Source organism: Xiphophorus couchianus, chromosome 10 (assembly GCF_001444195.1).
Source record: "Xiphophorus couchianus chromosome 10, X_couchianus-1.0, whole genome shotgun sequence".
Lineage (NCBI taxonomy): Eukaryota > Metazoa > Chordata > Actinopteri > Cyprinodontiformes > Poeciliidae > Xiphophorus > Xiphophorus couchianus.
In genome coordinates, this window is record NC_040237.1 from 10412148 (window position 1) to 10429263 (window position 17116).

Here is a 17116-nt window from a genome sequence, read left to right on the forward strand (position 1 = left end):
GCCAACCAGACATTTTGATTAAAACATGGGGGTAGCATACGAGGAGTTAGAAAGCAAAAACAATTTCCAGAAATTTTAAAAGATTCCACTGTAAATGGCCACATTTGCCTTTTGGAACCTATAAAAACTCCTGGTGTAGAAGTGAACTACATGTCAGCCTTTTCTATCTGAACAGTCGATTCGCCCAAACCTGGCGATAAACTTCCTTCTGAAGTTTTCTGAAGGAGAAAACTTCAGAAATATATGCTGATGGTCAGTCCTAAACATTCACCACATATGCTTGAAAACTAGAAAAAAAAAAAAAAAAACTACCTAAAGATTTACCTAAATAAATTAGGTGAATCCCTAAAAAGATTCAGCTTGTGGACCAAAGATCTGCAATTATGTCTCATTTAATGATTAAAGAATTTTATCTCTATTTATGAAGGCATCTATTGTACTTTTCAGTATTTCATTATGAAAAAATTAATTTTAATATTCATGCATGTTTACTGAGATGCTGGTATATTGCTTAATCTTTTCCCACAGTCTGTCACATTCCAACCACAAACTTTAATGCAAATGAATTGGAGTTGAATGTGATAAAGCAATACAAAGTGGTGCATACTGTAAGTATTTTTATTTTTAGTACCGGTAGTTATATATACTGTATATATACGTACATTTTAAATGTTTTATGCATTTGTATTAAACACTTTTACACCTAAGGCTCCTAATGAAACGAAATGCATTTTAAAGTCACCTAATCCATACATAGAGTTCACTTGTAATTAAATCACGGCATAAATCCAGCTGTAGGGTTAGGGTTTTTTTAGAGAACTTTAGAGAACAAACAGCAACAAGAAGACCTAAGAACACCACAGGAGTGTGGAAAAAGAATAATCCAGGGCTGTAGGTTATCAAACATTATTCCAAGCTTGAAACATCTCATAGAGCACTGTTCTATTCATCATCTGTAAATTAAGTATGGAAAGCCTACTAAAACATGAATTTCCACCTAAACTGGCAGGTTGAGCAAGGAAAGCATTAGTCAGAAAAGTAGCAAAGAGGTCCATTGTAACTCTGGAGGAGCTTCAGAGATCCACAACGTGTGGAAGAATGTTTTAGACACACGAATTAGTCTTGCACACTTTGACTCTGGGGTCAAAGTGTGCTCATTACCTATAGGCAGAGGTGACCCACCACCTGCTGGTAGGTACAGCAAATTCTTTTAGGTTTCATCTCCCTGAAGCTTACAGCCCTTTCTCAAAAACGAAGAATTTCTGAGAAAACTATAATTCAGTTCATAAACAGAAACTCATATTCACTATAAAAGGAGGGAAAGCAACAAACAAGCTGAAGAAGCTGGCAGTTCAGAAAGTGCTACATCTATGCTTGTTTAGTGGAAGTTAAAGCGCCGGTTATAAAAAGGAATGCAAGCAGCAGAGATAACGGCCTTTAAAGGATTGTGAAGGTTCCAGAGTCCGAAGGAAGAGTGGAGAGGCACTGAATTCAAATGGAAAGTGTGAAGGCTGACAAAAACTAATAATGTTGTTACTTTCACCGACTTTAAAAATGTTTAGTTTCTTCTATTAAAAAAAACTTTTTTCCCTACCCCTCACAAAAATCAACAAGATTCCCTTTGACAAACATCCCTGTCTTCCTCTGTACATGACAACAACAACAAAACGGACCAACTTTAGGTTCCAGCAGTGGTCTGCAGTGTTTTCCATTCTGTTCCATCAGGAATAATTCACTTACCAACAGGATTTTGCAAAAGTCAAACTATGAGTCAGATGGCAACCATGGAGTGGAGGGAGCTTCCCCTGGGGTATATAAAGACTGAGTCATATCTGTGCTAACTGTCTGATAATCATCTCCAGCTGTGACATGGTAACATTGGAACAGGCCCACTGCAGGAAATCCAGTAAAATAAAACTTATCTTGACTATTAAATATCGGATACAATAGATTAGTTTAGCTTTTTAAATTACTTTACAGCTGGAAGTGGCAGATGAGACGAAAAGATTTGAGCTTGTAACGCTGATGCTGGAAGAGCATTTTGGAGATGGTTGTGGCTGACGAGAAAGCTCCGAGTAGTAAACTGGGCTCTTAAAACTTTGGCTAGTTGTTTACCCTCACCTCTCTGCCTGAGTGCCGTTGAAAGGAAGAATTTGTAACATTTTTTCCGTAAATCATGATAAAAAACCTTAATTAGAGCAGGTTTACCCCATGAAGACCAAACTTACACTCATCTTAACCACTTTAGCTTGTAAATGTGGATCTTTTTTTTCTGTTGTTTCTCCACAAATTAGGAGACTAATTTCAGTTTTTCCATCACCTAATTTGGGATTCCTGACACTAAATCACTAAAATATATAAAGTTAACTAGTAACAGGAATAGGGTTGAAAAATATTTTCAGTTTGCTGTTACGAGGACAAACCATAGTATCAGGATTTTGTGTGATAGACGAACGCAAAGTAAAAGGCTGCAGAAAGGTTAAGACTGGCTTTACCATCCAATAAGATGATGACGGTTAAGACCAAAGGATACTATGGCCTAGTCAAAGTGCAGACGTAAATCCGAATAAGAACTAAAAACCATGTTCAAATGTTTTTCTTCCACTTCACAGCTGCGTACTACTTTGTGACGTCTCAGATATTAATAAGTTTGTAATTAGAAAAAAATAGACAAAGAATAAGCAATGCAAGGAATTAAAATGGTTTTGTTCATTTTAATAAAAATGCAGAACATGTCTCCACTGATCTAATTAGTTTCAAAAGTACCAATTAAAAAGATAAAATATGTTGCAGAGAAACAAGTATGATAATCATTTGAGATATTTTGACAAACTAGAAAACCCAGATATTCATATTTTGTTACACCTATTTCCTACTGAAATTCCACTTTTTTTTTTTACTTAATGACAAAATCAGATAGGCTTTTTAAATTTTCTCCATATAGTGGGGCTGGGGAGGAAGTCATTTGTTTTACAGTCATCCATACACTGATGAAGATATTTCCCAGTTATTATACAACATATCACACATTTGACCATCCTCTTGTTTTGAAAAATAAGAGCTAATCACATTGAAGACAAAATGTCAAACTCGATTTGCATCAGGACATTCTTTGGACTCAACAGTTTACAGAGTAAAAATAAATAGGTCGTCATTTTGGAATATGTCCTTATTAAATACTTGAACTGTTTACAAAACAAAAATGTTTTCTAATTGCTGTTTTGTTTCTTTAATAAGTAAAAAACCTGACATTTGCTGATATGACATGAACATTTCTGACTAAATTTAAATCATTGAAAATTTTCGAGTCAAAGAAAGAAAATTTACAGTTTTTACAGGTAAAAAAAAAAAAAATAATAACAAAATAAAATACAAACCACAACTGAAAGCTGACTTGTGATGGGGAACCCTAAACCCATCAGTGCTTGTCCAATCCTGGCGCAGCACCACAGTTCTGGAATGAAATCCATACTGCGGATTAGCGACGTCTGAAGGCGCGCGAGATTCTCCAGGCGTTCGGCTCCTCGTATCGATTGTACAGCGGCTCGAGGCGCTGCTGCTTCTTCTGCTTGCTGAGGCGAGTGGGATCGGAGACTTTGAAGAAGGCGGGCGCGAATTCTACAAGCCAGCGCGGATCGATGGTGGTCACCTCCCTCATGTACTCCTTGGTGGTCAGCACCAGCTCATGGTACACAACCCTGTTAGAAAGAGGCAGGATGTTAGACGACAGCTTTAAACGCATTTTGTTTTCTGTATTATGGAGAGCTTTGATTGCTGTTCTCTGGATGTTTAAACATGTTAACAAAACAAAACATTTTCTTATAAATGTAGCCTCTTTCCAACGGGCACATACAAATGCACCTAGAATTATTCAGAACCCAATGCAAATTAGACTTATTAGCGATTTTGCAATGACAAAACTACACAAGATCTGCTTAGACAGTTGAATAAACCTAATATTACGGAAGTTTTTCTTAGTTCAACTCATAATCCTACTTTCAGTGAGTGCTGCTGACTCAACGTGATTTCCCCCCTCCCCCGAGCAGAATCCTTCACCACGGCAACCTTTTGCTCATTTTCTTTGGTCTCACACACACCTGATGCAACCAATAAAGGTCTTCATTGTTACATCAAGTATGCTTGAGAGGACTCTAAACCACATGGAGACATTTCAGAAATGACGAAGACATTTATACCCACATAGAGGACTGCCAAACAAGGAAAGAAAAAGGCCCTGAATGTTCCTAAATAACTTATTGGAAGTACAGAATAAAGTTTGAAGTCATAAGAACTGTGGTGATGCCACCTGGTGGCAGAAAGAGGAAGTTATTAACCACTGCCATCAGATTCCTGAAGAGACAGACGGTCAAACGCCTCCTGAGAAGGACCTGGAGAAAGACAAACAACACTAAATCCACTCCAATTTGCTCACAGCTGCCATAATAAGCAAAACAGGTTGCGTGATTCTGTTCTGTTGAGAAATGTACGAGAACCACTGCAGTGATGCTCTGAAGCCACATTAGAAAGAGGCGCATAAGGAGGGAAAGATTGATTCTAACAAAAAAAAATGGAAATCCTGGAAGAAAATGTCAAATCTTAGACTCATCAAGCCTTCAAACAAAGCAATGATGCCAATCATATCAAAATCATCAAAAGGATTACCGTAATTTCAAAAAAGGTTCTAGAAGATGCTAGTATAGTCATTGTAATTACCTGACATGACCTCTGTTGAAATCCAAACTATAAATTGGAAGCTTTCGCTAAACACCCTGCCAGGAGCTAGTGTGAATCACTCTGCAGCAGAAGGTCGCAACAGTGAAACGCAGCTTTAAGCCTCAAACAATCATGACTGGGACTGCAGTACTCATCAGAAGCAACATCAGGAGGAAAAAGTTGTGAAGTAACTTGTGATGAGCCATTCAACTTGTTCATGTTTCATTTATTACAACTGTTATTTTCTATATTTTGCCAATAAACCTAGGTGACAATGTCTGCCAGCCAGGGCCAGCCTGGCCGTGGCACAGGAGGTTCCATAAATGGGGAAAGGAAAAAAACACTAATTATAATTTTTAAACTTCCATCCATTTTCTTACACCCTTGTCCCTAGTGTGGTCAGGAGGTGCTGGTGCCTGTCTCCAGCTAACGTTCCAGGCGAGAGGCGGGGTACACCCTGGACAGGTCGCCAGTTTGTCACAGGGCAACACAGAAACAGACAGCACACACAACCATTTACACACACACTCACACCAAGGGAGAATTTAGAAAGAACAATTAACCTGACAGTCATGTTTTTGGACTGTGGGAGGAAGCCAGAGAACCCGGAGAGAACCCACGCATGCACAGGGAGAACATGCAAACTCCATGCAGAAAGACCCCGGGCCAGGAATCGAACCCAGGACCTTCTTAGGCAACAGTGCTACCAACTGAGCCACTGTGTAGCCACTTTTTAAACTTAAAGGCAATAAGATAATTTCCTAATATTAAAGATTCTACTCAAGTTGGCTGAATAAGAAAGAATATGAAATACTGCATTTATAATAATGATACTTTACTTAGCTCCAGCTCTTTCACAGGTGAAGAAGGTTCCCGCATAGATCTAACTGATCACAGTATTTTTAATATTTTTCATGTATTTTTAACTTATGTTTTAGTGATTGGTTTTTTCTAAACTAAAACTTCATATACATATGTAAATTGGTGAAACAGTTTGGGGGGGCAAATAAAATCTTTCCTAGGGTGCCAAAGTGGCTAGAGTCAGCCCTGGTTCCCGTCCATGTGTAGTGTTTTTTACCGCCTTAGTTTTTATAATGTAGATGGAAAGACCTGCAAAGTTGCTAATAACGAAAAGATCTAAATTATGCTAACTGAAATTAGCATAAATAGACATTTCGTTTCTATGGAGATCTAAGATGCGGTCGTACCATTCAGGCTGTCTGTTGAACAGGGCACTTGAGGGATGGATGTAAACAACTTGCTGGTCTATGAGGGTCCTGTAGCCCTCCTGGGGATCCTTCTTAGCAGCATTCCTGAAGAAACCGCTGCAGATAGCCTTCTGGACCCGCACCGTGGCTTTGCCGCAAGACACCACATCCAGTTTATGTCTGGAGGAGGAGAAAGACGTTCGATAAACTCCCAATCACACAACCTAGCATTCTACCATTTGACAGTGAAGGTAAATTGAACCTGTCCATAATCCCCAGCATCTGTTTGCGGATATCCTGGGCTCGGCGCAGGGAGCGAGCCTGGATGAAGTTCTCGTAGCACCAGGGGTTGGAGAACTTGTTGTTCTTCCAGGAGTTGTAAACGGCCAGCAGAGTGAGGTGGTCGCCCTCAGGCTGGTGGAACTTTGCCTTTTTCTGGTCAGCCAGGGCCTGCTTGTCCTGCGTTCAGGAAAATCATTATTGGGTTAACTGGGTTCAACTATTTCACATAAAAAACTAGACGATGTAATGGGTGTAAGAGAAGGGTCAACAAAAGGATTCGCTTATGGATTTGCAAAGTATTACAATCATTCCCTCCTGAGCAAATTTGTTTTTCAGATATTTTTTTCAGAATCTCAATGTGAAAAAAAAGGGCTGAACTCATTTATCATGGACTGATTTTTACTTAAACATCCCAAATGTTTTAAGTCTGTGGGTACTGTACCTTGGGTCTGTAGAAAACGTTCTGAACAGACAACATCGAAACAATGGTCAGCATCTCTTCACTGCAGCCCAGGTGGACGGACATGATCAGCATCTTACACAACATGGGCTCCAGAGGAAACTCCGCCATCTGGAAGAAAGACAATATGGTGCCAATGTTTAATTTAAACAAACAGCACTTTAAATGTTCGGAGGGACAGGTATATGTTTGCATCCTCACCCTTCTACCCAGGCGTGTGAGCAAGCCCTCATCATCCAGAGCTCCCAGAGTGTAAAGCTGCTCCATGGCTGTGATCAGAGTCTCCATGGGAGGAGCATCCATGAAGTCAAAGGAGAGGAGGTCGTTGATGCCCATGGCCTAAAGGAGAAAAAGAAATGTGGTAGAAAGATCAAAACTCAGCTAATAATAAACAGGTGTTCAAATATGATCGATGTAAAATAAAGACTTTATTTAACCTTTAGAGACAGCACAGTGCTGGCCAAGTTAGTCCTCTGTATCTCAGGAACGTTGGTGGTCAGCATCTCGTCCCTGTACGCTCTCTCCGTGTAAAGCCTGTAACATTTCCCAGGACCCGTCCTGCCGGCGCGCCCCGCCCTCTGCTTGGCCTGGGCCTGAAAGGAAAACGGATCAAACGAGGTTTTGCTTCAGTGTCCTGAACGACAGCAATCAGAAAGCCTCACGCACACATTCAGAAAATCCAGACCCGGCTCACCTGTGAGATGGGAGTCACCACCAGCTGATCAATGCCAGTCTTGGAGTTGTAGACCTTTTGCTTGACGAAGCCCGGGTCCACCACATAGTAGATCCCGTCGATGGTCAGAGAGGTCTCCGCGATGTTGGTGGCAATGACAACCTGAAGAAGTGGAGGATTTATTTGCAACGGATTCCATAAAGAAAGAGTGTGCAAACACTGTGCAATGATTTAACATCTTAAGTTGGCCGTTAATTTACTCTATTTTTCCTTGGTTCCCATTTCATTCATTTCCATTTCCACATTTTTTTTTTCTTTGTTAAACCACTTAACTCTAAACTACGAACCACTCTGATTTAAATGTCTCAAGTTCAAGTCAGCTCATTAGAAAAGAAAAATGTGCAACAAGTTCAGAAGACAGATGTTAAGTTTTTTTTGTCACAAAAATCCAAATAAAATATATTGAAGTTTGTGTCTAATGTAACAAAACAAAATGTTTTAGCTCAACATGAGTTTGTAAAACTAATTTAGCTTTGTTAATTAGATCATTTTACTTTAAAAAACAATTTTATTAGAACAAATAAATAGCGCATCTTTGTCGTAATTAAGAAAGAATAGAAATGATCAGACAACCTCAAAATGACATATATGGATCAACACCAACATTCATGTCAAAGCAGACAGAAACAGAGTAGATTTCAGGATTATTTTTGCAAGAGTGAAAATAAACATCTGCAAATGCTATCATAAGCTCTTATATATATATATATATATGTATGTGTGTATATATATATTTAAATAACCATTCATGTTCTTTTTAGTTTTTTTTTAAAGGTACCTTTCTGCTTCCTGGGGGAGCAGGGTCAAAGATTCTGGTCTGCATCTCGCTGGGCAGAGCAGAATACACAGGGAGAATGATGAGTTCAGGGACATCAGGTCCAAGGGACTTCATCCTCTCGTAGAGAATCTCACAGGCGGTGTCGATCTCTTCCTGCCCAGTTAAAAAGACCAGGATGTCACCTGTGCAGACAAAGGATACACAACAATGTTTACAGTGTGATATTGAAAAAGGCACCAGTGAGTTTTTCCCTCGCTCTCTGTCATGCCTGGAGGCTCAGTCAGATGAATCTGCATGACGGTGATGAGGCTGGCGTCCAGGTAGTCAGTCTCAGGTTCTTTGGTGTAAAGAACCTCCACTGGATACGTTCTGCCCGGGATGGTGAAGATGGGGGCTTCGTAGAAATACTGGGAGAACTTCACGGCGTCCAGCGTGGCTGAAGTTACGATCAACTTCATGTCTGTGCGCTTCTGTACCGTCTACAGTGAAACAAATAATCAGAAAAGTTCTCCATTTCCACCTAGAAAAAAACCCTAAAGAACCGTTCTATCTGGGTTGCTTACCTTCTTGAGGAGACCGAACAGAACATCAGTGTGGATGGTTCTCTCGTGAGCTTCGTCCAGCATGATTATGGCGTACTGGCCCAACTCGGAGTCGATCAAACACTCTCTCAGCAGCATACCGTCTGTCATGTACTTGATCACCGTCTCAGGGCTTGTGCAGTCCTCGAATCGGATGGTGTAACCCACCTGCAGGAAGCAAATAGAACCTCTAGATATTAAACAACAGATGTCTACAACATAATGAGAACTATGTACTGTAGGAGCAGCAAGTTACCTCCTGTCCCAGACAGCAACCATACTCCTCAGAGACTCGCTTGGCCACCGACATGGCGGCGACACGTCGCGGCTGCGTACAACCGATCTTCCCCCGCGTGGTGTAACCTGCCTCTGCCAGGTACTGAGTGATCTGGGTGGTCTTCCCAGAGCCCGTCTCTCCAATGACGATCAGGATCTGGTTGTCGTGAACAGCCTGCGAAGATGGAGGAGATGTTACGGGAATCCCAGCTGGTTTATGTTCTGCAAACATAAACCAAACCCAGCAAATGGAAATGGACGCAACTCAACCAGCTAAGAGCTTGATTAGTCCGGCTAAACCTGGTTATTAATCATCTTTTTAATAAAAAAAGGAAATAATTTTCTACAAAATATTTGTAAAACTCAGTATGTCTATATGTTACAAAATCTTAAATATTATTTTGTTATTAGACACAAAAACAGCAGTGTCTAATAACAAAAACTTCTTTGAGACTTTATTTCCTACAATAGTTTAAGATTTATTCATGCAAGGATGAAAATGGATCTGAAGAAATTCGGTTTCAAAATTCTACTGCTGTGGAACTTTCTTTGTCTGGAAATGTCTGAAGGTTTACTGAAATCGTCTCTGCTCTGACAGATAATTAACGATCGCTCACGGGAAGAATAAACAGGGAGCAGACTAGATCCAATATCGGGATCGGATCCAAAACTCAATTCATTCTTGAATCAGCCATTGAGCCTGGGCCGCCAATCTGTCCACCAGTCCAGACAGGATGGTCCTGTGTTGCTGGTGGTCATATCTTGACTGATTTGACTCTGGATGACAGTAATATCAGAATGAATAGATTTATTTTATTAGATATGGCCCATTACTTAAGCTTTAAATATAATGATGGAGCCTGTTATGGAAGCCTGACGTTACTGGACAGAACAAAGACCACTCTGCTGCTTAATGTCAGTTTCTTTTGAGATATTTTAGTGCTGAAAAAAAGAAAAACAGAAGATGGATATCAAGCATTTTGTGAAAACATTTGGAACAGCAGCAAACTGTTACAATAAAACCAGAGCTGTAGAGAAAGACAATGAGATCATAAAATAACATTCTGGTTATTTCATCTCTATAGGTTAGTGAACAGTAGAGCACCTGAATGAGCTGCTCCTTTAGTTTATAGATGGGCAGACTCTCCCTCTGCTCCAAGATGGAGAGCTGAGTCTTCTTTCCGTACGAGGCCTTGTTCCCTCCAAAAGCATGTTTCTTCCATTCTGGAATGTCATTGGGCATCATTCCGATTCCCCTCATGTTAGCAGCGATCTGCCTACCGTCCACTGCAGGAGAGGATTAATGCGTTTGTTATGGACAACTTTAAACATGGCAACTAAAACCATGACACACCAGACAGATCCCAGCTGGCTCAAAAGGGTCACAAAAGGGACGATAAACAGAAACAAACTATAACGAATGGGAGCCAAATAAGGGCTGCAGGAAGTTAGACGGGCATTTTCTGCACAACGAGAATAAAATCTCTCTGAAAGCTACCAAAACCAAAGAATATTTACTTCCAAAAACCTTATATTAATCTTGTTCTTTAAGTTCTAATTTAAAGATGACTTCAGTAACAATCTGTGCATCCTAGAAATGGCTTAGCGTGGATATCTATGGGATTCCTAACCGTCTGGCAGCGGGTCAACCCAGTGTTTGTTCAGCCCCATGGGGATGGAGTCCATCTCTGCCTCTCGAGCCGCCTGCTTCAGCTCCCGCCTCTCCTTAGCCAGAGCGCTTTGCATCATGGCTGCCTGCGATAGCGAGCCGTCCGGATTCTGGGAACAGAGAAGGAACGTCGAATCACAGGAAAACATTACCCGATAAATCCAGACACAAGTGTGTTGATGAAAGTGCCACATCACAAACTGCACGAAAAAGAAAAAAAAACACTACAAACCACAAAAATAAACTAAAAGTAAGTGAGCTCTTCATTTATCTTGCGAATAAAAGACGACCCATGCTGAATGATAAGCACCTTGACAATCTTGACGGGGCTCATGTCCATGCTCTGTTTGGTGTGTCCCCTCAAAAACGGTGGTTCCTCTTCAACAAGCTCGATTTCCAGGTCCTCATCTGTCGACAGTGTCAGAAATGTCATATAAGGTACTTCAAAAACTTGTTTTGCTGAGTTTGAATTTGCTACAATTCTAGCAAATTGATTCAGAAACATTAGGTGATGTGGTAGTGATCTACAGGATAATCTGGAAGTAATAGCTGGTGATATTACACAACATGTGATGTGCCTATGAATGCATCCAGTTCTCTTCTCTCACTAAATGTGATTATGAGACCCAGAATTTTTATTTTTCCTCTAAAATATGAAGACTTTTTTTTTGCTAGATGAGAAAAAATAAATAAAAAAAATAATAAAAAAATTAAATAATAAGAATTTGATTTTTTTTTTATCTGATATTCTTTTGTCAAATATATTTACTGTGTGAGAATGAAGGAATAAAAAAAATTCTGTTACCCTCTTCATCGTCCACCTTAGGGAGGATTCCCGTCTCATCGTCGAAATCTGGGAACTCTTCTTTGGACAACACATTTGCAGCAATCATCTAAGTACAGGAAAGCCACAGGAATAACGTGAAAAAATGCTCTCGACATCAAACAGGCTCAATTCAAGATTTATATCATTTTACAGTTGGACATATAAATCTAGAAAAAAAGCAACAGTTCAGGAATAGTTAGGAGATAACGTAGAAAATAGCATCAGCTGCAGATTATTTACTAAATCAAATTGTGAATAGTATCTGGATTTTCCTCCAGTATTGGTGCTGCTTTGTAAAACACTCATCTGTTAACCCCAGCATGCTCATTCATATTTGCTGCCCCCTCCCCTTCTGTGTAGAACGAGGCATCTTCGTTTTTTATTTTTTTTTAATCTACAAAAAGGTCAGGACTCAAGTGAGCCACAGAGTCCTGACCTGTTTGATCTCCCACTTCTCCGGGTCAGAGATTTTGGTGAGCCTCTTGCGCTCCAGCGTGTCGTCCTGCTCCAGCTCGGGGGCGTGGCCCAGGTTCAGGTTGCTAGGCCTGTCGGGGTTCCTCATGGAGACGTCATCGCCTCCTTCTGGGCCCATATTCCTTCTCCTGTTGGGGTTTAGATCTTCTCCTGTGTCCTGGTCCACATCCTGGCAGAATAAATAATAATAACGAGGCAAGCTGGTAATAAAGTTTATCACTTACACTAAATAAGATGTCAGTAATGTCTCAACATCTTTAATTTACAATCTTAATATCTAATTACAAACTGATATTTTTAAAGCTCAACACCACTTTGTTTTTATAATTATGCATGTATCTTATTACACGGTAATAGCCTTTGTTCTTACCTTCATACTGAGGCTCGTCTTGGAGCCGGTGAACGACAGCACCTTTACTTTCACTCGTTGGCCCTTGCTGACGACGTCCGCCACATTCGCAACACGTCCCTCTCTGCGCAGCTCAGAAATGTGGACCAAACCCTCCCATCGTTTTCTAAACTCCAAAAAAACAAATGAAGAATGAGGTCAGACAGAGCGAAATTAAGCAAATTGAAACTTTTACTTATTGGTCATTTTTAGTAAGTAATCTTTGGTGCTGGCTTCTTTCAAGCTGACCTTAGTCCCTCCAGCTGAACAAAGCATCCAAACTGCATGATGCTGGTCACTTTGCCGTTATAAATGTCGCCAACAGAAGGCTCCTCGGGAGGAGGCCGGTCTACGTGTTTGTCTTTCCAGCGATCAGAGTCTTTATCCAGGTCTTTCCTGGGGCTGGGTGAACGATCAGACCAGCGGGAAGACTTGTCCTTTCTTTTACCACGATCTCTGTCCCGATCTCTGTCTCTGTGCCGGTCACGGTCCCGGGAGCGAGACCTGGATCTGGAACGCGATCGGGAATGGTGCCGCCTCTTCCTGTCTCCTCCCCGGTCCCTGTCCCTGTCCCTGTCCCTGTCCCGGTCTCTGTCTCTGTCCCTGTGCCTCTCTCGTTCTCTACTTCGGCTGCGATGCTTGCTTTTTTCTGATCTGTAGGACAAAAGGGGAAATCTAGATCAAAGCAACTGTAACAACTCTGTCCTTCCATTTTAGCAAAACCAGAACTTTGAAAAGGTTTCGTTCTTGTTTCATATAGTTACAACTAAATGTGTCTTACTTGCTCTTGCTGACTTTGGAGTCTGCCCCGCTGACACTGGGCATAAACATCTCTAGTTCCTTCATCGCATCAGCAGCAACTTTTACATCGTCTTCATCCAGCACCCGCTACAAATTTTAAACAAAAACCGATTTAGATTCTCAGACTTATGACAAGATTTGTTTTTCTGACAACATTTTTGGAAAATATAATTTATCTTTGGTGAATACTTTGGTTAAAATAAAAATAAATTCCTCTGTCTCCAAAAAAACTTGTTTACATATAAAAATCTACAATATAAAACAATTTTCTTTACTTCAAATTTTTAGTTCAAAAACACAGTATAATCATTACACACAGTGGGATATTTGTCAAGAACTTCTATCATTATTTTGACAATTATTATATTTTGCAGCTAATAATTTTCAGCTACTTCTGCATCTTCTTCTAAGCTCCTTCCATCCACTCAACTTTAAAGCAATGTGCTTGGATAAAGAACTTAGTGACTGAGCTTCTTTTGCAATAACTTAGTGTTAGTCAGGTCAGAAGTTTTCTTCTTGAATGTGTAGATATTTTATTTCAATTGACTTATGTAGTATTGAAACTTTTTGTGAAATTTTAAAAATTGTTTTTCCATTAGCTGCGAGTCATTTTCATAAACAACTCTAGAAATATATTAATCCTTCATTGTTGAAATTGGATTATTGGATAAGATACAATTGTGGCTCAGGCTAGTTGGACTGTAAAAAAAAAGAAATTAAAAGCAGCACATTCATTCAGAGATAATACTGTTTCTATGAAAATGTATAAAGAAATAAGGACAGTGATGCAAGAAACACAAATGTGAGCTTTGAGTACCTTTGGTGATGGATCGTTGGGTTTACACAGAGCAGGAAACAGCTCCTTCAACTTGTCTTTCTCACTTTTTGGCTTGACTGAAACATCAGAGGCTGCAGGGTCAAGAAATGAAGACATATTTAGTTAGGAAGCCTTTTGATTCAAACAAGTGATAGGTTTACTAAAAATGGCCACAATGTATCAAGTACGATGGAGCTGTTAAGTTCAGACTTACCTTTACTTGTCGATGCCTTAGAAGGAGGTCGCATCGTCTGGATGAGTCTGAGCAAGTTGCCGATGAGAGAATCCTGCAGTTAAACGCAAGAAAGCAGGGTTAGTGAAATTAACGAGTCGTTTAGGCAACAATTTCTTACTTTGGCTAATAATTCCGCGATCCGCTGACTTACAGTGAATTCTGCTCCATTGTCGAGTAAAAGCGCTTTGAATCCATCGAAGCTCGGCTGTTTTTCAGCAAGACTGATGACAAACTCGGCTAGGACAGTGAAGCAAAAGGCAATAACGTTAGACTGGACTTGGTGTTCACATAAAACGGTTTCAAGGGGTTCGGGGAAATAAGGCAAAAGAACGGGTTGTAAAAGCTAACAGAGAAGCTAGCTGGTCTAGGTTACGAACTGGGACGAAAGTTAAAAACACGCACCTAAATCCTTGTCATTAATTCCCAGATGGTTGTCGAGCTCCGTGCAGACCTTCGACACCAAGGACAAATATTCCAGCTGCGATAACTCGTCAACTCCGACGTCTGCCATTTTCCACGGGTCTTGTGTTCAACAACGTTGACGACGGCAGACATATTGGATGTAAAAGCAATTTCCTTTTCCGTTTTAAGCGGAAACACATTTCCTGCGCTACCAACTGACGACCACACGATGGCGGCAAAGACGTAAAATAACATAAATGGCACTGTATCTCTCACGAAGAGCAAGATGTCCGTAAGTGTAACCATGCCCTTTTTTTAATGGGGTTTTCACCTGTGACCCAGTTAAAGCTGGAGTGTGGGGTGACCTTGTAGTAGGGTAAAATAAAAAAATAAAAAACTGAAAAAATCTGTCTTGTAAACAAATTATTCCACCTGAGGTGTGGATCTTTGCAGCTTCTCCAGAGGCACAATAGGTCTGGAGGCTGCTTTTCTGATTAATGCTGTCAGTTTAGCTGGACAGCTATGTCTCAGTAGGTATGGAAAAACAAAACAAACTCGGAAAAATTATTTTAGAAGATAATTAAAATGTTTGAATTTGTCATGTCTGACTGCTCTTTGGAAATAAGTCACAGCATTTAAAGCAGATATAGATAATATTCATAATGATCTGTCTCAGACGCATTTGTCTAGTATAGCCCGAAGCACACAAAGTTGCAATAACTGCTCCTTATTTTGTTATTAACCCAACAATGGAAAGAAATTTTAAAAAAAACTCAAGAATCAAGTGGATCCTGATTTTATTTCCCCCTGTTAATAGTAACCGTGTTTTTTTTTTTTTTTTTGTATTGTTTTGTCAAGGAGTTCTTTTCTGACTTGATGAGAATAAGCACCAGCAAGTAATCATACAGCACTGTTGGCCAGTAGATACGAAGTGGGCGCTGACATAGTTAGTGCCTCACTTTAGCCAATGCTAATGCTTTCACACATAGCTTCTGCAATATTGGTTGTTGGATAGTGAACAATAAGAGAGGCTACCAAAAGAGGGTCTTTTTTTCAATATAGGAATTGTGTAAGGCCTATTCCAAAAAAAAAAAAAAGCTCAGTGTTTTTAAACAGTGTTATACATCTTTGTTACTTTTTTTTTAAAGGGGGTTGGGAAATAATCTCCATCCATTCGCTATGTACCCCATGGGACAGATGTTGTACATGCCAAACTTTGGCAGCACATTTTGAGAAGGATACAGCAAAAACCGATGGAAGTAGAGAAATGACTTTCTTCATTTGAACTTGTAAAGAAAAGAAAATCTTGGAAACCTCAATACATATTTTAACGTTATACAGTAGAGTGGTTGTGTACTGCCAAAGGCATGGATATATTTGGATAAAATGCATTCTGTCTAAAATCTGGCTTATTCAGAGCACCACCTTTTATCCATGACTTAACTGGTCATCATTCTTAAGTTCAAGCTCAATAAACGTGTCCCTAAAAGGTGTTTGTGTGAAGGCAAATCTTCTATAATGTATTTCATACTTAATACCCACATGGGAAGCTTTCAACAGTCATATACGACCTAGGTTCCCCATTTATATAAATCAATTCTTTGAAAGAAGTTTATATCAAACTATGAGAATGATTGATGAGAAACAAATGCTTTTAAAACACCAGGAGTTACTTTAAAAACTGTAAAAGGTTTTTTATTGCTGTTTAATCTTTAAAAATAGATCAATCCTTGAAAACACAAACACTTACTTCACTAACTTTTTTTCTCTGTTTCTTTACCTTGGCCAGCACACAGTGTCACTGAAGGCAATAATGATTCATAGTTTTGCACTCGCTAACACGTTTATCTCCCTTCAATTCCTAGGAGGGTTTTACCGACGCTGAAATGTAGTTCAGTAAATCAAGAGTTCCTGTATCGCTTTATATGGATTGTCAGGGTCATAATACTGTGGGATACCAAGAAGCAGAAAGCAGAAACTCTTTCCCCCTTCTTTCAGAGATAAACAGGGATACAATACTCAGCCAATCATTTGGATTTGAAACATACATTTTAACCGAAACACAGTGTACTCTGTGTAAACTTGATGCAATGCACCTCTTGTGATCTTCCTCTTGGAACCAGTTTACTTATTAATTTATTCAACATGGCACAAATATTTCATAATCATGAGGATAGTACAGCCTGATAACCTTAAACTATTTGAGATTTTAAGGAGAACATGAGGCATAAGTTCAGGACAAATTATTGTTTCTTCAGCTTGCATTTGTCAGATTTCATCTATGTATTTGTTCCATGCGCCCCAAGCATTATTTTGGGCATATTTTCACAGGGTTAATGTAAAGTCCTGCTTCCATTAGTAGACTTTAATCTGTTGCTCCAGGATTTTCCAATCTTCTGCAAAAACTTTGATGAAACCTGCCTTTTGAAATTTACTCCAGTTCTAACAAAAGAGCATTAAAAATAGTTTATCA

General features: G+C 39.7%; 1 protein-coding gene across 1 annotated transcript; it reads right to left on the bottom strand.

Moving 5' to 3' along the window:
- Positions 1-3478: 3478 nt before the first annotated feature.
- dhx8 (DEAH (Asp-Glu-Ala-His) box polypeptide 8) lies at positions 3479-14815 on the bottom strand. The gene is made up of 23 exons (XM_028029422.1): positions 14644-14815; positions 14393-14478; positions 14221-14293; positions 14007-14098; positions 13170-13276; positions 12638-13042; positions 12371-12515; positions 11963-12169; positions 11506-11593; positions 11011-11108; positions 10663-10810; positions 10137-10318; positions 9012-9206; positions 8738-8923; positions 8443-8653; positions 8175-8356; positions 7358-7498; positions 7101-7256; positions 6865-7002; positions 6646-6774; positions 6184-6380; positions 5922-6101; positions 3479-3698 (listed from the first exon to the last, which is right to left on the bottom strand). Exons 1-23 carry the CDS (start codon positions 14750-14752, stop codon positions 3479-3481), a joined length of 3675 nt encoding a protein of 1224 aa, XP_027885223.1. The 5' UTR covers positions 14753-14815.
- Between the last annotated feature and the right edge of the window lie 2301 nt (positions 14816-17116).

What these genes read in the sequence shown, in the direction of transcription:
- dhx8 (XM_028029422.1), bottom strand. Translation starts at nt 14,752, where the DNA reads ATGGCAGACGTCGGAGTTGACGAGTTATCGCAGCTGGAATATTTGTCC. An exon ending in GCCCCGTCAAGATTGTCAAG is followed by an intron (nt 10,811 to 11,010) that starts GTGCTTATCATT and finishes CTCTGTTCCCAG; the next exon opens with AATCCGGACGGCTCGCTATC. An exon ending in GGTTGACCCGCTGCCAGACG is followed by an intron (nt 10,319 to 10,662) that starts GTTAGGAATCCC and finishes CCTCTCCTGCAG; the next exon opens with TGGACGGTAGGCAGATCGCT.